This window comes from Pyxicephalus adspersus, chromosome 3 (genome assembly GCF_032062135.1).
Source record: "Pyxicephalus adspersus chromosome 3, UCB_Pads_2.0, whole genome shotgun sequence".
In the NCBI taxonomy this organism is placed as follows: Eukaryota; Metazoa; Chordata; class Amphibia; order Anura; family Pyxicephalidae; genus Pyxicephalus; species Pyxicephalus adspersus.
The window spans coordinates 59,545,696-59,569,486 of record NC_092860.1 but is presented as its reverse complement, the minus strand read 5'-3'; the positions used below and the strand labels follow the sequence as shown (position 1 = coordinate 59,569,486).

At 36.9% G+C, this 23,791-nt stretch overlaps 2 protein-coding genes across 2 annotated transcripts in view; one reads left to right on the top strand and one right to left on the bottom strand.

The window, feature by feature from the left end:
* The first annotated feature begins 4 nt into the window (after nucleotides 1-4).
* On the top strand, nucleotides 5-12,551 carry PLEKHJ1 (pleckstrin homology domain containing J1). The gene is made up of 6 exons (XM_072404886.1): nucleotides 5-290; nucleotides 3,047-3,114; nucleotides 3,636-3,702; nucleotides 9,537-9,627; nucleotides 11,224-11,287; nucleotides 11,370-12,551. The coding sequence occupies exons 1-6, from the start codon at nucleotides 197-199 to the stop codon at nucleotides 11,433-11,435; spliced, it is 450 nt and encodes a 149-aa protein (XP_072260987.1). The 5' UTR covers nucleotides 5-196; the 3' UTR covers nucleotides 11,436-12,551.
* A 2,989-nt stretch (nucleotides 12,552-15,540) lies between these two features.
* The window catches only part of DOT1L (DOT1 like histone lysine methyltransferase), a 111,797-nt gene continuing 103,546 nt past the window's right edge, over nucleotides 15,541-23,791 (bottom strand). The window contains exon 28 of the mRNA XM_072404861.1: nucleotides 15,541-19,212. Coding sequence (XP_072260962.1) covers nucleotides 19,205-19,212 — 8 coding nt within the window. The 3' untranslated portion in view covers nucleotides 15,541-19,204. The remainder of the gene's footprint in view (nucleotides 19,213-23,791) is intronic.

The window sequence follows — 23,791 nt, the reverse complement described above, 5'->3', positions numbered from 1 at the left end:
TTACTGACACGAACACAACATTAACTTCCAGGTGAAAAGCGAGCATCTAGGTGCGGTGCAAACATTAGCATTCCCAGCCCATGAACATAACTTGAGATGTGTTAGTATTTATCGTTCTACCTCTCGGGATGTGTTATAATACTGACCTCCGGGTTATCGTTCTGTAGAGACCCATAGGCCATGCTGTGCGCTCACTATGAGGTACAATGACAAGGAGCTGGTGTCCCTCTCCAGGCAGAGGGCGGAGAAGGCTGCTGAGTTAGGTATGAAGGGCCCCAAGAAAGGAAGCGGTGAGTTGGGTGACTGTACATGCAATACAAATAGGAATAATTGAGAATCGTAAGTCACACTTTAAGTGTACTAAGTGTACCTAAACTCAGAATATTCACTTTACATAAAAGGATTGACATCCCTTTTATATGAAGTAAAAATTCTTTTTTTTTTTAAATTCAACACCCTTTTTTTTTTAAAAAGGAAAAAAATTGCCAATCTTAAGCATGCGCAGTGAGATCGGCAGTTTTTTTCGCCATCTGCGTCACCCAATCTTGTGCCTGGGTTGGGTGACAGAGGAACAAGAAACCAAAAGAAAAGGAGAAGATGGTGGCACCCGGAGCGCCCTCCTGAAGACGGATGTTGGAACAACACGGAACCCAATGGAAGAGACCTCTGGAACGATTGACTGCACTGCAGGATTGAAGGAAAGTGTATTTTTTTTTGTTTTGGGGGATTTTTGAGTTTAGTTCCTCTTTAAAGACCAACTGATAAAATCAGTGAAATAATTGCCAGCTACATAAAAACAAAAGGTGTGTAATGTCTTCTTGTTTGTTTTCTTTGTATAGCAGCAACAGGTGAAGTAGAGGCCTTTTCCCTGGCTGCATGCTACAGAGAGGTCTGCTGCTTTCCATGAGAAACATTTTGTCTATGCAAATGTCTGGCGCACATTCCCACAAAGTCAGAGCTACAGCACAGCACTTGGCAATGCTCATGCTCCCTTTTTATTGGACTGATTTAGTAGGAGGTGTCAGCTCTTCCAGGACATCCTTTAAAAAAAGAAGTGGGGAATGTGACCACTTAAGTGCCATACTTTGCCATCCATACCCCACTTAAATTTCTATGTCACAAGTTCTCTTATTATTTGGTATGATATATCTTCTTCAATCCTCTCAACACTATTCAAAATACCTTCATGAGCGGTATAATATTGTTGGTCTTCAGATGCTATTCAAAGTGAAACAGCCCCCTTTTTAAAAAAAAAATCGGTAAAATAACAGGGCACAGCCATCTTCTTTCTTCTCCTGGTTCCAATCTTGAGTCATCTTGATTAGCTGGGCCAGAGAGCCATTTTGATTAGCTGGGCCAGAGCGACATGGCTACTCTCCTTACCATCACATCGTTTTTTGAGGTTGTTGTCCTAAAGTAACCATGTGTCGTATTTGGCTGTCTTGCCAGCTTGCAAGTCACATGTAGATCAAGGACTATACCCTTTAACTCTGCTCTTCATCTTCATTTACTGCAGACCTTTACTCAAAATAACTTCTACAGCTTCATTGATTTTTGGATACCAAAACATAGATATTATAGGTACACTTTCCTTGATTTCTGCAACTGTTAAATACAGAATTTGTTGTTTATCTTCCCCCTTCTCGTGGTGTGCCATGGAAGCAGCTCTTTCTAGCTTTCATGTACATTTTGAACTTTTGGTAGCCCACGTCACTAGACTTTAGACAGAGGTGCCACTTTTAGGAGTTAATAATGTGCGACATAGACTTCCAAAGATGTAAAGTGTTTTCTTTCTGGTTTGATCTGAATATGTGTGGAAGCGAAAAAAAAAACATAGGAAGACTAGAACAGAACATACAGAAGTGCACACCCACACTTGACATTATTGTAACAATTTGGACTAAAGCATTTTCAGTTGATGACATTGAATTATGTTCAGGTGGCAATAAAAAATAAACATCTGCCTGGAAGGCTTGCTAAAATATAATTTTTAGAGTATTGGTCCAGTTCGGGAAAAGACCTGTTTCTTTTTTGCTGCAATTAAACAATATCTAATTTCAGAACACACTTCATTCTACAGTTCTAAACTGCATAAATGGAGATAAAAAGAAAAAAAATAACAGCACTTTCCTCTTATGGATTTTTTACACACTTTCTTGTGAACTTCCACTTTTCGATACATTGCAAAAAACATCAAATGCAGGTACATTGGACACAGTATAGTTTAAGGTTCCTCCAGAGAGGTCTCTAGAGGTTCCTTGAGAAATAAGCAGTTTGTACTTCTCAAGTCAGTTTAACAAATACCAGTGGTCATCTGTAGAGGTGACATCCTTCCTGCTGAGCACCACACTAATTTACTGTGAGCTATGAATATAGTAATTATGGCAGCGGTACCCTGAGGACCTGAACATTATTTCAAGAGTTCTAATACACTAAAATGGCTGATTTAAATCCTAGAACTTTACATCTTTACGTTTAAAGCTCCTACCAATCTTTTGAATATAATTATGTTAATACTACTACCTTACCTTTGATGTACCTGTACCATACACAGTACTGTTCTATTTATTATCTTCTGGTCTGTTGTATTCTCCTTTGACCTGTACTGTATTGCTATGTTCCTATGCCATCTACTAGACTAAAAGTGCATCATTAATGAAAAAAAAATTGTAAAAAACACTGTGTAGAATAACATTTATACCTTTTAACCTATGATAGGACCATTATTTAACCCCTTCACTACTGATTGCAGTTTTAAAGGGAATGTATAGTGTGTTCTAAAAAAAAAAAAACATTTTATAAATTTATATAGATAGTGTAGCCATGGAATATATTATACATCACCTAAAGATAGCATTGTTTGCCCTTAAAGTGTATATATTGCTTTGCTACCTTATCTAATAATGATAAAGTTATAGCTGAAGTTTAAGAATTGCTCTAGTCCATAGGAGGTATACAAGGCGAAGTGAGCAGACATTGCTTTCTCTTTGCTTTCACATTAGATCATCACTTGATAATGATTTTTTTTTTTATCCATTTGTTACAGTACTGAAGAAGCGCCTGGTAAAACTGGTTGTGAATTTTCTGTTTTACTTCCGTGCTGATGAGGAGGAGGTAGGAAAACGCTTTTAACTTTTAAGAGCAGATGACTTATGCAGACTAATGGCCCCATTAAATTATGACATCAACATTTTACAGAAGCTGCTGAAAGTAGACCTCCTCTATTCACTTGTATTACCATCTGTTTCCTAACATACGTGTACACAGTCCACATAGTGTTTTCATAAAGAAATTGCTATCTGACAAGCATCTCTTTTTTTCCCCTCTTTGGTTTAGTGCTCATACACTTCAGCCTCATTTACATTTATACGTTGCACATTAAAATGTGTTCTAGTACATTAGCTGAACTTGTCTATGCCTAGTTGCCATTCATTTCAGATTGAACCCTATGACACATATACAGTATATGCATTGTATGTTAGTGTTGCTATGTATCATTTGTATTCATATATTAGTAGAAGTAAATATAGGCAATTTAGTCTTGTACTAAATATACAATATAGGCTCTCTGTGGTGTGGTAAACAGCCCAACTGTTTCACCTCTCTTAAATTAAACACATGCTTTTGTTTCTTAGCCCATTGGAGCACTTCTTTTAGAGCATTGCAGAGTGATAAAAGAAGAGGAGAAATGTTTCTCAATACGTAAGTGCTACAGTTCACCAAGGTACTCATAGAAAATCTCACCTTTAAAAATTCAATTTATGGGGTTATTGGCATTAATCAGAGACTATTTGTTTTAACGGCTAAAGGGCTTACAAATGTCGCCTGCAGCCTTAAAAGGATATATATCCTCTCATTAGCTATATGTATTCCAAAACCACTATATAAAATGGCTTTCCTATGTTTATGATAAATCAATTGCTGTGGTACATCGTGACAACCAGGGCTGTGGAGTCGGAGTCGATAAAAATGTGCCGACTCCTGATAAATTTAAATTATAATAAAAGAAATACAGCAAGTTCAAGTTTCATATTTTACAAACATTGGTCATAATTAAGTACTTCTCTGATGTAAGAATAAAGCCCAGTGCATAGTTGTATTTCTACTAGTGTGAAGTTCAGCTGAGCTATTATACAACCTGACATTCACATTATTGTAATCTGGATTATGTACATTACAAAAGGTGTTTTCATTTTATTTCAGATATAATGTGTTTAACAAGTTCATTTGAGCGTAAACAAGTGTAATGATATAGGTGTACGTAAATGGTATGGCCTAATGGGTGTTCAGGTGTCCTGTCTGCACTCTCCATAAATGCTCCCATCCAGGGCTGAACTTTAACATGATTTTGTACACCACCTAATACTAGGAAGTTAGTTAAGTGCCCCCCCCCTGGCCCTGGAGCCTCCCACTGCCCTGTCTTCAGCAGAAGATCAGCAAACAAAGATAAAGGCAGGAGTGTTTGCTCAACTTCCTCTGTCTGCTAAAAGAACTTGGAGGGACAGTTTTTTGAATTCAATTGTAAGTGTTCATGTTTATTTTCAAACTGCATTGCTGCTTTTGTTTACTATGATGGAAGGCTGTGTGCATGTTTCTGGATAAAACTGCAGGGCTATGTGTATGTTTGTATGTTTTGTGTGTGTATGGTGCAAGAATGTATGAATGTTTGTGTATAGTGCATAGTGTATGTATGTTTCTGAGTAAAATGTAGGGCTCTGTGTTGTGTGTATAGTATATATGTTTGTGCATGTTTTTCTGTGTAGGACAAATTATGTCTAAGTTTAGTGCAGGGCCATAGCTTATTTGTGTGTATAGTGCTGTGTTGTATGTATGTATGTATGTTTGTATTTAAATCAAAGAATATGCTAGTTAGTATAACATATTTTATATTTATATTTTAGTGAAAGCGGCACCTCATTCACAATGGCAAAAAGTCTGTCAACAAACACGATAATGTCTGCCGTTTATGAGCACTTTACATTATCAAGTGTGTGTGCGCCAATGTATTCTTGAAGATGATGGTAGAAAACTATGTGATACAAAAATTAGCAGTTTCAGTGGATCTAACAAAAATGCACCAACAAGAGCATCACATTTGAAAAGACTCTTGCAGCGTTTTCATCCTAAATTGTTAGAAATTGTGAATGAGAAAGATATCAATGAAAATATTCCATCTACTTCTTGGATAAAAAAAATGTTCATAAATCTACTGGAGACCAAGCACAACTAAGAAGATTCTTTATATCTGACAAAGTTACAATGACACCAGAAAAATAAAAAAAAACACGTTATTGAAATGGTAGTAAAGAATAGTGTACCACTATCCTTTTCACAAGGCAGCCTTTTTAGGCCTAAATGGAGAAATGGCTAAAAAACTTGGTGTTTCTTTGGAAAGAGAAAGTATAGGAAAACGTTTTATTGAAGAGGCCAAATATAAAAAAGAACTATGAAGGTCTGAAGGGACATTTTGTCCTCATAAGAATGAATGCACACGTCAGAGTCAATTATTTAGCTATTATTAATAGATTTGTTGATGAAACTAATAAAACAATAACGCGAACCTTGGGAGTAAAGGACACCCAGGCACATCACACCAGTGACTATCTTCAGAAGTTAGTGGAGGATGTTCTAGAAGATTTTGAAATTAAAAAGGAACAGATTCTATGTATTGTGACAGATAATGCTTCTAATATTGAAAGATCCTCATGCAGCTACATTAATTGGCGAATTGAGGCAAGTAACTGTTGCAGCTAGAGCCCCTAAAACAGATGCCATTTTTGAAAAGACGTGCAGGAAAAGGAGCCATTTTTAATCAACAACTGGGGAAGCACTTATTTGATGGTAAAGCGTTTGCTTGAACTAAGAGGCTTTCTTGAAGAACTGGACAATGAAAATGTTTAATTAATTGAAAGCCAGTGGATACAAGTAAAAACACTTTCTAACCCCTTTACTGTCACCCAAGAGTTTGCAATTTGCAGATTTAACACCTGGTAAATTCTTCTTGAAATGAAAGAGCTTGATATATTGCCTGAACAAAAATGGAGTGTTAATAGCTGATGGCAATGTATCTTTAATGTAGAAAAGAGAATCTCTTACTGGATAATCAAATCTTGTTACCTGCTATTTATGTTGATCCAATTAGCTGATTTTTGTTGAACGATGACCAGACTCATACTGCAAAAAAGGCCCTCTATGATTTAGCAGTTTGCATGAAGGGATTACTACCTGAAACACCACCACTGGATGAAGCTATAAGCACTGGTAACTAAGGATTATTCTCTTCAAATGAAGAATTAGACTTTGATTCCTACTTGGACAAAATGGAACTTTCAAAAGTAAAGCGACGTTACATATGCATGAAAGATAAACGACCAGAAAATGTCCAAATAAAGAGATTTCAGCAGCAGTTTTTTAAAAAATTTAAAGTAGAAATGTATGATTGCTCATCGAAACTAACTGTAGAAGAAGCCATCCTTGTTTATCCCGAGATTATTAGTGATGTGGCTAGAACTGTAATAGCAATGCCTCCCACACAAGTCAGTGTTGAAAGACTATTTTCAGCTCTAAAAATATATTTAGGAAGAGAAGAAAGGCAGGGTTTTTTTTTTTTTTGCACAAAAAAGAAAAAAAGATTTATATATTCTTTAAGAATGTTCTATTCTAAAACCCTATTTTTTTTTTTTTTTGGAGGGGGGGAAACAAAACTCTTTTTTTAATATGCGGATAGGCCTGTTTACTACCTGTTCATATATAGTTATATATTATATGTTTCTGCAAACTGTCGATATTTAAGTAAATACTAGGACACACATTAATAGTATAATTAATTAACAACCAAGTGCCAAACACATCTTGCCAAACTACTACCCCTGGGGAAGCCTAACAAGGCGAAACTCATCGGGTACAATCATCAACATGATTCAGTCATTATAAATATGTGGCAGTAATGTATATGCTGTGTTGAGATGAATTATGTCTAGTGCCTCCTAAGGCCAATTTAACAGTTGGGGGACCCCAAGCATATATTGTGGTCCAACCTTAAAATTGTTAAATACTCTTGATGATGTGCTGTATTTTGTGATTTCTTGTAATTTGTTCTGTACATTTTTAACCACAAGAAAACACTGTGGCTTATGGCAAATGCAACTAAATTTGTCTATGTAAGATATTTATTTTTGTATGCTCAACTATATATTCAATACAATTCTTCTTTTTTGTGCAAAAAACCCTGCTTTTCTTCTCCTCATAAATATGTTTTTGATATGTTATATAAAGGGTTAGCACATAGTTCCTTGAAGAACATTAATTAATTTAGATTTCCACCAATACCTACTGCTTTAGTTCCAGCTCTAAAAATAATCAGATTTAGGAGCTTCTATGAAAGAGAATCTGGCAGAAGCAATTCTGTTTCTTAGAACACTACATTAGGTTAGTTTTGAATTGCATTTAACAGCTAATCTACTCTAGAACTATATTCCAAGTTTAATATATAAACTGTTTTAGGTTTTCCAGCTTTTGTTTTTGTTCATGTAGTTAAGCTTTGAATATGAATGTGGTTCATATTTTTAAACCGGTAAAGTTCCTGTTCCTGATTTTTTTGCATGCTATGCCACTACTTTATAGCCACTTGATAAAAACAAATACAACCTTATTGTTTTCTTTTTTTATTTTCTTTTGTTTAAACTGGCCAATACAGTACAGCGTCAGCTTCCTAGCCAGTACGTCTGTGGTTAAGGGGGTGTATGTTGCCTTCCTTCAATCAAAGTGGAAACTACCACCATTTTACATATTACAGGGTTTCTCATTTTACCTTCACACTTTGCATTCAACCTTCACACTTTTACAACCAAACTAGACAAAAAAAGTTAGACCCCCTAATTATTCATAAATCAATACATTTATTATAAAATCAAATATAACACAATATTTTTACCATAAAAGTTTTTCTCAAGAAACATTAACTAAAAAAAGGTAATAATTAACTGATTAATCATTAATGCTTTCTTATCTTAGGTATTTAGGCAAAAAGCTAAACTTTTTTGTATAATAATTTGAGCAATCCTGCTCGCTTATTGTTAAAAATACACTATGGATGCTTTCTAATAAAGAACCCAAATTAATTAGCCTTTTTCTTCTTACTACTTTCCATTTAGAGAACATGTTCTCAACAGGATAAAGAAATGGAGAGTATGGTGGTAAAGATAAGTGTTGGTGTCCCTTACTTTTAATCAAGCTCTTTACCTGGCTAGTTTCATGAAAGGGGACATTATCCATAATTAGGATGGCATGCTGAGCACTCTTTTCACTAAAAACATTCAAAACCTCATCCATAAAATTGAGGAATGCTTCTTGATTAAATGCTTGTGACTTAAAGTGGAGGGTCCCATTTTTATTCCTCACACAACAAATTGAATAACTTCTGGAACACACTCCAGCCACAACATGCACCACCCTTTGCCCAATAGGAGATCTTCCCCTTTTGGTTCTCATTGAGATGGTAAAACTTATTTATTTAAGAAAGTAGATGTTTTTGCCATCTTCCTTAGCAATGAGATCAAGGATTTTTTTCTTGAAGAGAGTGGGAATCATTGCGCCTTGCAGGAACTAAAAGAAGTTCTTTTAAATGACCATTGGAATTTATCAATGCATCTATCCATTGTTGAAATAGATACAATAATTACAAATCTGACAAATAATTGATCTTTCATTTCCCTGAGGCTTATTCCACAATCTTCGGACATTAACTTGCAAATTCCTCCTTATGGGCTTCATCCAACTTTGAATTTCTCAGACCTCTTGGTAATTTTTCCATTCTACCGGAAGATTCATAGGTCTTAATAATTTTGGTTATGGTTGTACGAATACAACCCAAAATCATTGCTATCTGGGTGGCATCACTTCCATTCAAATAACTGTCTATCACTCTTTGCCGTTCTGCATTACTTAATTCTCTGACCATAAGGGTAAGTGCAATACTAAATATAAAGCTAATAACTTTGAAGGTAAAAATCAATAATATTGTTATCTTAAAACAAGTATACTTAAGTATAAATCCCTGAAATAAACCGATATTTATTTTTAAAATTATATAAAGTAAAAAAACATAATAATTGACAAATTATCAATTTATTTTCATTTATTTTTATTATTGTTTCTTGAGAAAAACTTTTATGATAAAAATATTTTGTTATATTTAATTTTATAATAAATGTATTGATTTATGAATAATTAGGGGGTCTAAATTTTTTGTGAAGTTTGAATGCAAAAGTGTGAAGATAAAATGAGAAACCCTGTAAATACAGAGGAGTTGGAGTCGAAGGATTTATCTACAGACTGCACAGCCCTGGTGAAGACTTTATATTCTTTTTTATTTCCCTAAATTATTGGTCAATTTAAACAATGATAATATTTGCTTATCATTGATTCCTTAAAATTGATATGCAGATGTTTTACAGGATTATTGACTGTCTTACATGTACCTACTTTTCCATACATAAACTTGGTCTTCTGGTCTGATGCATATCTTTGTTTTTTAGACTTTATTGATGAGCCAGACAGGAAGTATGTGTTTGAATGCAGCAACCGGGAACAATGTGATGAATGGGTAGATGCATTGAAAAATGCAAGGTGAGCAATCATAGATTACTGCATTCTTTCATTAAAGGCCAACTCTGGTTAGAGATAATTCATTAAAACGTTCCTTGACGATGGGTATAATAATTAATGCATGTTATGGAGTAAAATATTGGTGCAGAACAGCTTAAAGTACTCTGTCATAACTGCCTATTGAGTGTGCATCCAGATAATTTCACTCCTCTTTTTTTCCTATAAATGTCGGAAAGAGACTATACCCTGTTGATGGTATTTTAAATGTATACATTTAAAAGAACAAGGACTATGCTTTTATACTACTAGTGTTCAATGCCTGGCTGTCTCTGGCTTTAGTAATTGCCAAGTCACTGACTCATAAGTATCCAAATATGTCAGATTTCAATGTAAGGGATCCCCAATCTATCTTTTGCAGCAATTAAACTTTAAGCCCCCGCCGCCTCCCAGTTAATGTATGGCACCATCTTTGCATCGCCCAACTTTATCTGGATCAGTATATGCTCTAGCAAGACTGGCAAACTGTAAAAAAATGGCCAAATTGCCCCAAACCCCAGAATGTTGATCGAAAGATGAATTTTAAATAAGTCCCCTGCACTGATGCAGGGTGGTCAGGACTCTTCCCCATCCTAATTTTTTTTTAAAGAAAAAACGGGAAGAAAATATGTCTCCAAAACCGAGCCACTAAGTTAAGGCAAAACTGGTTCCCAGTAACAAACATATTGTAACAAAAAGGTTGCATTGCAGAACTCGGAAGTGAAACTGGGCAAAGAGGATTGCCAGCAAAGTTGGCTGGCCCTTGGACTGGAGAGCCTAAATCTTAGATCAGAGTCTGAAGTTGACTTAAACTGAAGTGGCTTAAATTGTGACGAGGATTAGACCCTGATACCTAAAATTGTGAGTCAATTCCTGTGGTAATTTTTAAAGGTTATGGATCCACCTGAACCTTTGCAATGGTTACACAGTAAAATCCTAGCTTTTTCTCAATTATCATTTTCCCTTAAATGGGGGTCATCTAAATATCTCCTAGTGGGGAAGCCACACGAATGCAGTATTGTGTGTATTTTTTTTTCTTTATGTAGAAAGGAGTTAAGCTTCTATTGTACAAATTTAGGTAATTCAAAAACAAAGAATAAATAGTCCGTAAGGCATTGAAACCGGGGTAACAACCTAAATCCAACATCCATATCTTAACCACAGGCTTAGTTTAAAAGCTACAAAATGGGCATTAGATTGTAAGCCCCTTTGAGGGACAGTTAGTGACATGACTATGGACTTTGTACAGCGCTGTGTAATATGATAGACTATAAATAATACAAAGATTGGTAAACAGTAAACGTATATAATAAGCCTAAATCCTTGAGATAAGTGAGGGAGGAGCTGGGTCCAGGTGGCAGTAAAACCACATAGTTAAGATTTTTTTCTCCACTTCATTAAGTCACGTATTATATACAGTTGTCAGATCCTCCATTAATATTAGTCCTGGTGTACAGGATCTTCTTTAGCTTTTGTAAGATAATGAATATTCTAAACTACTTTAGTAGATCTGTCTTAGTCTGCAATGATTATTTCCATACACACATGCAACAGCGTTGACATGCTACAACTGTATTTCAGCTATGAATTCATGAGGAGGAGTCTTCTTTTTTACCGAAATGAAATCCTAAGAATGACTGGGAAGGTTAGTGTGATGTTAAGAATCAGTAGGATATAGTTTGACTTTGAATTGTATGCCATTTACTTTGCTTTGTGTATCCTTGTAGGACCCATTGGAGCAGTATGGAATATCTGCAGAATCACGGTTTCAGCTGGAACCTCCAGCCATGTAAAGCAACATCATCTGCTGCTGCTTGGAAAAAAAAATCACCTTTTAGGCAATATTTTTTTTACCTTAGGTTTTGTATTTTATAAATTACCTTTACAGTTCCTCCTGTTACACTTTAAACATTTCTTGAATGAGTTATTCTTCATTGTGTCGTGAGATAACAAATGCAGGTGTAAGGAAAAGTTTGTTAAAAGCAAGAAACTTCCTGTAGCAATTTTTCAACAATTACAGTTTGTTCCATAAATATTTGGACAGAGACAAACTTTTTTCTGATTTTGGTTCTGTACATTACCACAATTAATTTTCAATGAAACAACTCAGATGCAGTTGAACTGCAGACTTTCAGCTTTAATTCAGTGGGTTGAACAAAAAAAATTGCAAAAAAATGTAAGGAACTAAAGCCTTTTTTTAACACAATCACTTCATTTCAGGGGCTCAAAAATAATTGGACAAATTAAAAAGCTGAAAATAAAATGTTCATTTCTAATACTTGGTTGAAAACCCTTTGCTGGCAATGACAGCATGTAGTCTCATGGACGTCACCAAGTGCTGGGTTTCCTCCTTTTTAATGCTCTCAGGCCTTTACTGCAGCGACTTTCAGTTGCTGTTTGTTTGTGGGCCTTTCTGTCCGAAGTTTAGTCTTCAACAAGTGAAATGCATGCTCAATTGTATTCAGATCAGGTGACTGACTTTCAAGTATATTCCACTTCTCTGCTTTAATAAACTCCTGGGTTGCCTTGGCTGTATGTTTTGTGTCATTGTCCATCTGTATTATGAAACACCTCCCAATCAATTTGCCTGCATTTAGTTGGATGTGAGCAGACAGTATGTCTCTGAACACCTCAGAATTCATTCGGCTGCTTCTGTCTGTGTCACATCATCGATAAACACTAGTGTCCCAGTGCCACTGGCAGCCATGCACGCCCAAGCCATCACACTGCCTCTGCCATGTTTTTCAGATGGTGTGGTATGCTTTGGATCATGAGCTGTTCCACGCCTTCTCTATTCTTTTTTTCTTGCCATCATTCTAGTAAATGTTGATCTTGGTTTCATCTGTCCAAAGAATGTTTTTCCAGAACTGTGCTGGCTTTTTTAGATTTTTTTTTTTTTTTTTTTTTTAGCAAAGTCCAATCTAGCCTTTCTATTCCTGAAGCTTATGAGTGGCTTGCACCTTGCAGTGCACCCTCGGAATTTACTTTCATGCAGTCTTCTCTTTATGGTAGACTTGGATATCAATACGCCTACTTCCTGGAGAGTGTTGTTCACTTGCTTGGCTGTTGTGAAGGGGTTTCTCAGTTCACCAGTGCTTTGTTTCTTTCTCATGATGTACCAAACTGTAGATTTTGCCACTCAATACAATAAAGAAATAAAATTGTAGCAATTTCTCGGATAGCTTTTTTCCTGTTTTTGCAGCTTAAGGATTGTTGGCTTGTTTCACCTGCATGGAGAGCTGCATGTTGTCCACAGCAAAATCTTCCACATACAAGCACCCCCCTCAAATCAACTCCAGCCCTTTTATCTGCTTAATTGATAATGATGACATAAGGAAGGAATTGCCCAGACCAGCCCATGAAATAGCCTTTGAGTCAATTGTCTAATTACTTTTAAGCCCCTGAAATGAAGTGATTGTGTAAAAAAAAAAAAAAAAGCTTTAGTTCCTCACATTTTTATGCAATCTTTTTGTTTAACCCACTCAATTAAAGCTGAAAGTCTGCAGTTCAACTGCATCTGAGTTGTTTCATTTAAAATTGTAGTAATGTACAGAACCATAAATAGAAAAAAAGTTGTCTCTGTCCAAATATTTATGGATCTAACTGTATTTCAATCTTTTCCAGCAACAAAAATGTGAGAATTGTTGTGGTCAACAATTACATTCTTCCCTTGTTTATATAAAACAATAGATCTAACATTCATAAACATTTTTGGTGGAGAATATTCCAGGTTCACATGTTTTTAATTGGTACTGTTTGTTTCTTCAATAGAAAATGTTTAGTGAATATTAGAATTACAGCTTTATAAATACACTAACAAGTATGGGGACCATTAGTCAGGATTGTTGTAGAAGTACTGTTGATCTTGATGTTCCTTTTCTTCCCAATTCAAGGCTTACAAGTCACAAACAAGCATGTGAGACTCTAATTTCAGTCAAATTTTATTCCTGCTTTGTATTATCTTTAACTAATAAACCTATGGTGTAGAACATTTTCTCTGGCTTTTTGGATTTGGAAGGACTATGCAGGACTATGAGGACAGGGCTAATCACAAAAAGAATTCACAAAATGGTCTTTAATCATTATTCTATGATTGGGCACTTTTATATGAAATGTGTCTTTATGGTATATTCACCTTTCATAAAACACCTACAGTGCACCAACTGTGGCTTTGTAGCTAACATGTGGACATGGCACAGTCTGAGACCTGCGATTGGCTGTGGGATAGGTATTGCCAACTCCCTGGCACCACCATGGACATTGTTTTGTGTAAAATATCTTGCTAGTGCTTGGAATTCATTAGTCCCTGTGTCACTACAACATACTAACCCCAACGTGCTTCACAGGGCTTTTTGTCCAACCAATGATGAATTTCTTACAGTTGCATTCACCAGTTTACAAATTTGCTGTGACAAAATTTGTAAGTTGTGTATCATTCTTAAAAGAAACCATGAGTGATCAAAACACATTTGATTTACTTTCAGTGGGATCTACATAAAACTTCAAGCTATTACAGAATAGCACAACCATTAAGTAAAACATAACACTAGGTAAAACAAAGAGATGGCCCCTGTTCAAAACTTTGCATACCCTTAGTTTTTATTAGTGTGGGCATATAGTCCTTTGTGGTAGTTGTGGATGAGACCCTTGATTGCTTTAGGTGGTAAAGCTGTCCAAAACGCCTCCAGGTTCTGTAAATTCTTTGCTGGTCTTGCATGAGTGGCATGTATTAGATCCCTCCCAAGTGCGTTTTAGTTCCATTTAGTCACAACTCCATAATGAATATTGACCTTAAGTCATCAGCAGTTTCAGTTCTGCAAAAGGTATAGCAGGCTTGCTGTTTGGGGTCAAATGTGGCCTACTCACTGATGCTACCTTACAGCCATCATCAGGCTGTTTTAGAGCTTTTTACTTCCTTACAAAATGTTTTAGCTTAACATTTTATTGCCCAAATGTCCTGAAATATAAGCAGAACTTTGAACTATGAAATTATTTACCAAAGTCCCCCTTTTCAATTCAGCTTTCCATTCTTTTGTGGAAGACACCAATGACTTCTAAATTTGAGGATGGGGAAAACAAAAATGGGAGCTGCTTTTTCTAACTTGCTTGTAGGTACAAATATTTAGTATGCATTTTTTTTTTTTTTTTTTTTTAAGAGCTGGGCACCACTCATTCATCCCTTGGTGGGGCAGTCCACCTGGAGTTCAGCTAAAAAAAAAAACCTCACAAACTAATAATCTACATTATGTTAATCACTGCTGTAAAAAAATGATAAATTACCTTTCATACAAATATAGTTCTGTGTGGTATTTTTATTACTTTTTTTTATTAAGTATGTTTTTAAAAAAATTTTTTTAAACAAATGAGAAATGCCACAAAGTAATGGAGCAGACAGTTTTGGGATTATTTCTTGTGCACTCCTGGAGCCCCAAAAGCTGGACTGGAAATCTATGGAAAGAACTGAAGATCAGAGTTCATAGAAGAGGCCCCCGAAACCTTCAAGATTTTAAGCATTTTGTGTAGAAGAATGGGCCAAAATCACAGCTAAGCAATGTATGCGACTAGTTTCTTCATACAGGAGTCCCTTTGAAGCTGTCATTACCAATAACAGCTTTTCTACGAAGTATTTATTAAATTTCAGTAAGCGTGTTCAATATTTATTCCCTGTGCTATTCCACTTTATTACACATAATTTATGGATGTTTTAGTTTTATTTCTTCCTAATGTGTGGACTACTTGGGTTGTTATATTTTAGGGAGAAATTGTTGACGTATAAGCAGGAAAGAACCCAAAAAAACCACAGCATTTAAAATGTCCTGCACTACTTACGAAATTTCTTTCAAATCAGTTTGCTGGATACAATATGCATGTAAGTTAAACCAAAAAAAGAAGCAGTCATTTCCTGAAACTTTAAGCTTTTTATTATCGCTTTTCAAAATGTCCAAAGCAACAATTCACAAAAATTAAGGTAAAACAGTGTCAATAGAAGATGGAAACATTTTACAAGGCATAAAGGGCAAGTATTAAAATAATTACTATGCAGGAAAGAATTTGAAGAGTGTTTTTACAAACATCTGTTTTATTCTAATTTCCTCCTAAGGCAAGACAAAAAATAGACCAAATTGAATTCTATTATACAAAATGCCAAACGCCGATATTTATATAGAGATTTATATTATTCAACCCACATACTCATCATTAAACAGTTGCAGAATGTCATTTGGAGCAGGTTATTAAGGCCAGTATCATTGCTATACTCTCTTAGCACAGTGAGTTTTGGAATGCAGAAATCTGGCAAGCTGTTAGCTTATGAAGGCTGAACCCATCCATGTATGCTAAATACTTTTTTTTTAGCAAACTGAGCATAAGCCACTTCCCAGGCCTACTGCAAGGAAAGTGTGACCTTGTGTTAGGAAGGTTTTTAAATTACTGTAAAGTTAAACGGGCAAAGATTATATATATATATATATATATATATATATATATATATATATTCGATTTATTTCTTATAAAAGTCCTTGTACAGGTGATTGCGACTGCTGATTGTGCCCCGCAGAAAATCTCAAGGCTCCTGCAGTTGCCTTTATACAGATGCCAATTCTACCCAAAATATAAAAATATTATAAGACAGTGGGCTAAAATAAAGTGTGAAAAGTAATGAGAAGTAACAATGGACCCAATTAGATAAGTTGGATAAAAAGATACTTTCCCTATTTGGATGTCTAAAGTGCCTTGCATGCGTCCGGATATATACAGCAAATATAGGTTCACTTAGTGAATAAGGCTTGAGATCAGCTTCCCTAAATCTATGTCAGTTTTAGACTACATTATTAAATAAGGCTCTACCTTTCAGAAAAGTGATACAGGTACGCATGTCTTCACATAAGGGGGGTGGGCAAGATAGTGTTTTATTCCACCAGAATTATGAGAAGATAACCAAATTCATGTTGACTCAGTTCAAACAGCAAATGCATTGTGTGAAATGCCATCATACATAGAAGGCAGATCAAGGTCACATCAGCCATAGTTGATTTCTGACTGCTTACTATGCATTATTACTCTGCATTGAACTGCTTTTGGCACCACCTTACTGAATAAGCTTTGAAGCCATTTCAAATTGTGTGACTAACCAGAGTTTATCCCACTAGTGTTTAAAGCTACATTTGGTATTTACACATGTAAACATCATATATAAGACCAGGCATATAGAATATAAATTTGTAGAAATTGTGGACCTGTAGGAACCAAAAATTTCACAAGTGTTGGATGATAACAAGAACACTTCCATTAAAGATGACAGCAGTGGGCTAATGTAAGCTTATAAAAGGTCAAAGAAAACCCGACTTTACAAATGCTAATGATAATTTAATTCCTAAAAATACTTGTTAAGTATCCTTAAGGATCAAAATAAAAAATCATTCACAGGCATCACATTTAAAGCACCATCCATTAATTAAAATACTACAGGAAATGTTGCCTGATTCATACTTTCATTTGGAAAGATTAGTTTATGATCATTTTAGCGAGTCAATTCCTATCTCTTCCCAGCAGAGAAGACATGATCAACATGCTAATCTAAGTTGAGGAAGGAGTTATTAAAAACTGCATGTAATTAAAAATATGTAGAGGGAAATGTGAATTATGTGTTAGGTTTATACTAAGAATGTTGTGTATGATATGAGCAAAAAACAAAACACTTGTGTAAAGACAAATTTAGTAAAACAGTAGCGGGTTTTTGAAAACAGCAATCGGCAAAACTGATTGAAAAAGTGGATTTCCTAGCAGAATGTTGAAAAGTGGATTTCTGAGCAGAATGTATTTGCTGTCTTTTGTCTTAGTTATCAGTTTAGTTATCACAGCAGGTCTGTCATTTCAGCACTCTTTAGGGCCAGAATTGCTCATGTGTGACATGACACATTACTCGCACATTAGACATGCATTGTGTAAAGGGGCACCTTAAAATCGACTGCCAACACAGCCCCAAGTGCACCGGACCAATTTTGAAAATGCAGTACATGAATGTTTTAAAAAAACAAAATCAAGTGTGATAAGGGCCTCATGAAAGTTGTTTAGTGCTTGTAAAATGTTAGCTGAATCCCCTGCCTCTCATAAGAGTTTACTAGGTAATCCTTGAATTGTGTGTTTAGGGCCTGAACCAGTTTTTAGAGGTTAATAAATAAGCATGAACACAGAGAAGGGAAACTGATAGAATAATATGTAAACATGAAATGCTAGTTTTCCCCAATATCTGTGAAAGAATTCCCATAAATTAGATGGTGACCACAAGAAAAAGTAGGCAAGCTGTCAGATTACACATTATATATTGTGTAAGAAACAAAACAGACTTGACATACATGATTTTCACAATACGAAGGTTAACAAAGTCTGCACTATAGTCTAAAGCCTGCCCAGACTGTAACTCTTATACAAGTATCCTTTCATCAATGAAAAAGATCCTTTCAAATCAGGATCAGCTAAAGTCCTCAGTCATGTGAATTACAAGACCCTGTTCTAAAAGGATGTCATGAATATTTGGGGAGAGGGGGGATATGAATTGTAACTGGAGATGTTTCAGATGCATGACAGCAAAATCATTCTTTGATATATGTTAAAAAAATCTATATACATATAAATATGTACCTATACACAAATGTAATATACACAAATTACAATATAAGCATATGTATGCATTTTAGCTTAAATTATGTTTTAAAGAAATCAAGTATTTGAAAAAAAAAGTCAATTCATAACTTATAAATTCTTTTTACATCTACAGACAACTCTAGGTCCAACAATTACTGTGCCTTAATAACCTGGGGTTAAACCATTACTACTGCTGCAATCACACACACATAGCTGCCATATCATTATCTGGGAAATTTGGGAAACCAACAACAAAAACAAGGAGGCGCATTCGATTCTCTGAGCAGACAGATATCTGTCATCTTACTAGAAACATAAGAAAATGTACTTTGGTAACATAGGTACAGAAGTCATTAATAAATTAAGCACACATTTCATTGACACAATGGATCTAGAAGTTCCAGTGTGTACTGTTCAAAAAGCACCGCAACTTAACAGCACCAATAGACTGAGGCACAATCTTGTATGCGTAGCACCATCTGATTAGAGGCATGATGACAGAAATCCTATCATATCCCTCATGTGAATCTCAAATCCAAGTGCCGATCCAATTTTCTGCTCATTTGTTGAGCTATGTTCTCCACAAAAAAAATCCAAAAAAAAGAAATACAATTATAAATAAGAGTACTGTTGCTTTTCCCGGATCTTGTTGCAAGGTTCTCATTCACAGTGGAATAAGGGTTAGGTGTGTCCTAGCGCAGAAATTGGTAAAAGATGAAGTGATTTTAGCTTGAACCAGTGGTGGCTACAAAAAATGAAGGACTGGGGGAGAAAATTGCCCCCAACTTATGTTGAGCACCCTTTTTTTTTTTGATGGAAGGTGGACAATATAACAAAATACACAATAAAAAAAATAGAAAAAAAAACAACAAAATAGCAGGTCTGTCTTTGCATAGGTGAATTCAAGTGAGGTAGATAATTAAATACCTGCAGAAAAGAGAACATGGTTACTAAGGAACAACTGCATATTATTTCCCATGCACATTACTGCATTCGGCTACACCTTTTTTCCACTGTTGCCCCCAATAAGCTGCCATGTACAGCAGTGTGACACACACCCCTGCAAGCCACGAACATCACTTTGCTACTACCTAGTTTGCATTATTGTTCCCCAGTCAGCATATACGGCCCAAGGTTAATAATGTTGAATAGCTGAGCAAAGGAGATTGAAGAGGTGACATACAGGAACTGCTGAACCAGGAAGATCGATTGCCTGTTTAGGAACTGAATGTATCCCCTGTCTTGGCTGTGTAGTATGAATATAGCAAGATAGGCAATGTGGAATTAGAAAATCCTTTAGAAGGAAGGATGGAGAATACACACACACACAGGGAAAGAAGTATTTGATCCCCTGCTGATTTTGTACGTTTGCCCTCTGACAAAGAAAATGACCAGTCTATAATTGTTATGGTAGGTTTATTGTAGGTGTGAGACCAAATAACAAAAGAACCCTCAAAAACCCAGTGCTCAAAAGTCAGCTTCATGTGCATTGTAATGAGTGAAATAAGTATTTGATCCCTTCGCAAAAGATGACTGGGTGGCAAACCACTTGATGGCAATCACAGAGGTCAGATGTTTCTTGTAGTTGGCCACCAGGTTTTCACACATCTCAGAAGGGATTTTGTCCCACTCCTCTTTGCAGATCCTCTCCAAGTCAGTAAGGTTTCAAGGCTGATGTTTGGCAACTTGAACCTTCAGCTACCTCCACAGATTTTCTATGGGATTAAGGTCTGGAGACTGGCTAGGCCACTCCAGGACCTTCATGTGCTTCTTCTTGAGCCACTTTTTTGTTGCCCTAGCCTGTGTTTTGGGTCATTGTCATGCTGGAATTTTCACCCATTTTCAATGCCCTGGCTGAGGGAAGTAGGTGCTCACCCAAGATTTGATGGTATATGGCCCCGTCCCATTGTCCCTTTGATGCGGTGAAGGTGTCCTGTCCCCTTAGCAGAAAAACACCCCCAAAGCACGTGTCCACCTCAATGTTTGACGGTGGGGATGGTGTTCTTGAGGTCATAGACAGCATTCCTCCTCTTTCAAACACAGCGAGTTAAGTTGATGCCAAATAGCTCAATTTTGGTCTCATCTGACCACAACACTTTCACCCAGTTCTCCTCTGGATCATTCAGATGTTCATTGGCAAACTTCAAACGGGCCTGTACATGAGCTATCTTGAGCAGGACACCTTGCGGCTCTGCAAGACTTTAGGCCTTCACGGCGCAGTGTGTTACCAATTGTTTTCTTGGTGACTATGGTCCCAGCTGTCCTGAGATCATTGACAAGTTCCCTCCGTGTAGTTCTGGGTAGCTTTGTCACCGTTCTCCTGATCATTGCAACTCCACGAGGGGAGACCTTGCATGGAGCCCCAGACCGAGGGAGATTGAAGTTATTTTGTGTTTCTTCCATTTGCAAATTATCACGCCAACTGTTGTCACCTCACCAAGCTGCTTGGCAATAGTCTGGTAGTCCAGTCCAGCCTTGTGTGGGTTCACAATCTTGTCCCCGACATCCTTGGACAGCTCTTTGTTCTTGGTTATGGGGGCTAGTTTGGAATCTGATTATTTGCTTCTGTGGACAGGTGTCTTTTATACAGATACTGTAACAAGCTTGGATTAGGAGCAATCCCTTACAGAGGGTGCTCCTAATCTCAGCTTGTTACCTGCATACAGAGAAGGCACCAGGAAGCCTGAAATCTTTCTGGTTGATAGGGGATCAAATACTTATTTCACTCATTACAATGAACATCAAGCTCTAACTTTTGAGCACTGGGTTTTTGAGGGTTCTTTTGTTGTTATTCTGTCCCCCACAGCTACAATAAACCTACCATTACAATTAGACTAGTCATTTCTTTGTCAGATGGCAAACGTACAAAATCAGCAGGGGGATCAAATACTTCTTTCCCTCACTGTGTATATATTTACAAGTAGTTCTAGTCCGCGGGTTACATACAGAGCGGGCCTATAGGTTTGTTCTAAAATTGAATTAGTATGCAAGTCCGAACAGATACATTATTTTAATAAATGCAATTAGGACAGATGTTTGTCTCAACAAATAATTAGGCAGTATGGTGTCAGTTACTGTATAAAATCCTCACTGTAAGTTAATCACAAAAAAAAAAAAATAAAAAAATGATGGAGCCTAAACATTCAATAACGTCTGGAGCAAGCAGTGCTTTGATGCAAAAAGGAACAACTGCAGAGTTTATCTTGGCCATACATACATATACACACACAAAGGAAAAGTTATTCATTTCAGTAATTCAATTTGAAAAGGGAAACTTCTGGTATATAGATCATTACACACAGAGTGATATATTACTTGAATGTTGGTTCACCATGTAGGGCACTTCACGCTTTCCTCTGCTGACAAGCTTTATGGAGATGCAGATATCATTTTCCCGCAGGACTTGGCACCTGCCACACTGCCAACAGTACGAATACCTGGTTTATTGTTCATGGTATCCCAGTATTTGACTGGCTAGCAAACTCGCCTGCCCTAAATCTGACAGAGCAGTGGTGCCCAACCTTTTTTAATCTGGGCCCGCTGTTGACATTGGGATAAAACTCGCAGGCCACAATGCAAACAAAAATTAAAAATGTATGTTTTAAACTAGAATAATTTTAATTTAAAATGAAATTGAAATGTTTCCAGTTACTATAACGTACTTGCACCAAATAAATGAAATGACAACTCAAGAATCTTTGCATTGGATACTTCAAGAGAAATGCATTTCATGTGACAGCCAAGGGGTACATGTTCTTACTGCTAAATCCTCAGGTCCCTATGTCTCCCTATTTATGTGAAATTAGAGTTCACACAAGGTAAGTGGCCAGATGTGTGACAAGATGGCATGGTATAATAGCTATAGTTTTTCTTATCTTGTGATGGCACTGCAACAAAAAAATTTTAGGGGGAGTTAGCCACAAGAGTCCCCACTTATCTTACATTTTAATATATACCTACACCTCCCCTTACAGGAGAAATAGGAATTCATAGAACATACGCAGACATTTATATGTGTGGGCATCATGGTATGATAGGAGTGATAAAATTTTAGTTGGGGGAGAGGGTAGCCACAAGAGTACACTTATTGTACATTTACTTTTCTCTACTGGTAAAGATGAATTGGGGTTCACTGAAGGTAAGTGGCCAGCTATGTGTGACAGGGTAGCATGGTGCAACAGGTATAGTTTATTATATCTTGTGATGGTGCTGTAGTGATGACATTTTGGGAGAAGTTAGCCACAAGAGTCCTGCACTTGCAGTTATATTTCCCTTTTCTTACATAGAAATTGGGGTTCATAGAATGTAAAGGGAAAGCTATGTGTGACAGGGTAGCATGATATGATGTGTATAACCTTTTTATTAGGGAAGGGGGGGACAAAAGGCATTTCCTACTGGCTTTCACATTTCCAGTTGCCAACATCCCTCTGTTATTATTATTACATAGTATTTATATAGCCCTGACATATTATGCAGTGCTGTACAAAGTTTATAGTCATGACCCCAGGGGCTCCCCAACATGCAAACACAATTTGGGGACCCTGGTCTTGAATTAGCCCCACTTAGTGTGAAAATATGAGCCTTTATCTGGCAACTTTTTAAGTGTAGAGGGCTTAAATTTGGTTTAGTAGCAGCTCTTAGGATCCCCTATGTATCTTGAAAATTTCACATTTCTATGACGATCAGTGTAGGAGATATGAGGATTTATAAATGAAAATAAAGACAGCAGCATGGACACATCTCACCCCTTTGCTGCTGCTGTACAAGGTAAGATTATCTCAAAGTACAAGGTGGGCGGGGAGCAGCTTCCTCTCCTGGTAGCACAATCTCATAGAACAGGCATGTCCAAAGTCCAGCCCGGGGGCCAATTGAGGCTCGTGTTCAGATTTCCACCGGCTCGCAGCCTCTGGCAAAAAAATCAATATTATGCGGCCCACCAGCACTGTTGACCACAGCATAAAATACATGCATACAATAAACCTATTTTATTAGAGTTGATCAACCGCCTTGCAATTATCGGTACGCTACTCGGCGGCATAATCGCCTGGACGGGAGTCCCCATGTATGCACAGGGAATCCCCTACATCATTATAGTGGGTGCGTGCTGTGCGGGACCTGCGCGGACCACGTCCACTCTGATTCCAAGAACATGCTCTGCACGTAGCCAGCACTGACACTGGACTCTGTGCACAGGGAATCCCTCAAACCACCCTGGTGGGGGTGTGCTATGGGACACCCGCACCAACCACGCCCACACTAACCCTGAGTACGTGTTGAATGGTCGGGCCCCCACACATTTTCACCTCACTATATCTGGGCCCCTTTGCAAAAAGTTTGGACATCCAGGTCATAGAGATACACGGCCCATCCCCCGCAAGACAACAAGCAGAGAGCAAAGTGGGAATGAGGAGAGGGCCAGATCTGACAGCTCTGGGAGCCGTAGGTTGGGCACCCTGTAGCCAGTGGTGGCAAACCTGGGGAACTTCGAGCCCTCTCTGTGTGCAAG

Bases quoted from the DNA above. Each gene is read 5' to 3' on its own strand.
- PLEKHJ1 (XM_072404886.1), top strand. From the start codon at position 197: ATGAGGTACAATGACAAGGAGCTGGTGTCCCTCTCCAGGCAGAGGGCG. The intron at 3,115-3,635 runs GTAGGAAAACGC...TTTGTTTCTTAG, and splicing joins TCCGTGCTGATGAGGAGGAG to CCCATTGGAGCACTTCTTTT. The intron at 9,628-11,223 runs GTGAGCAATCAT...ACTGTATTTCAG, and splicing joins GATGCATTGAAAAATGCAAG to CTATGAATTCATGAGGAGGA.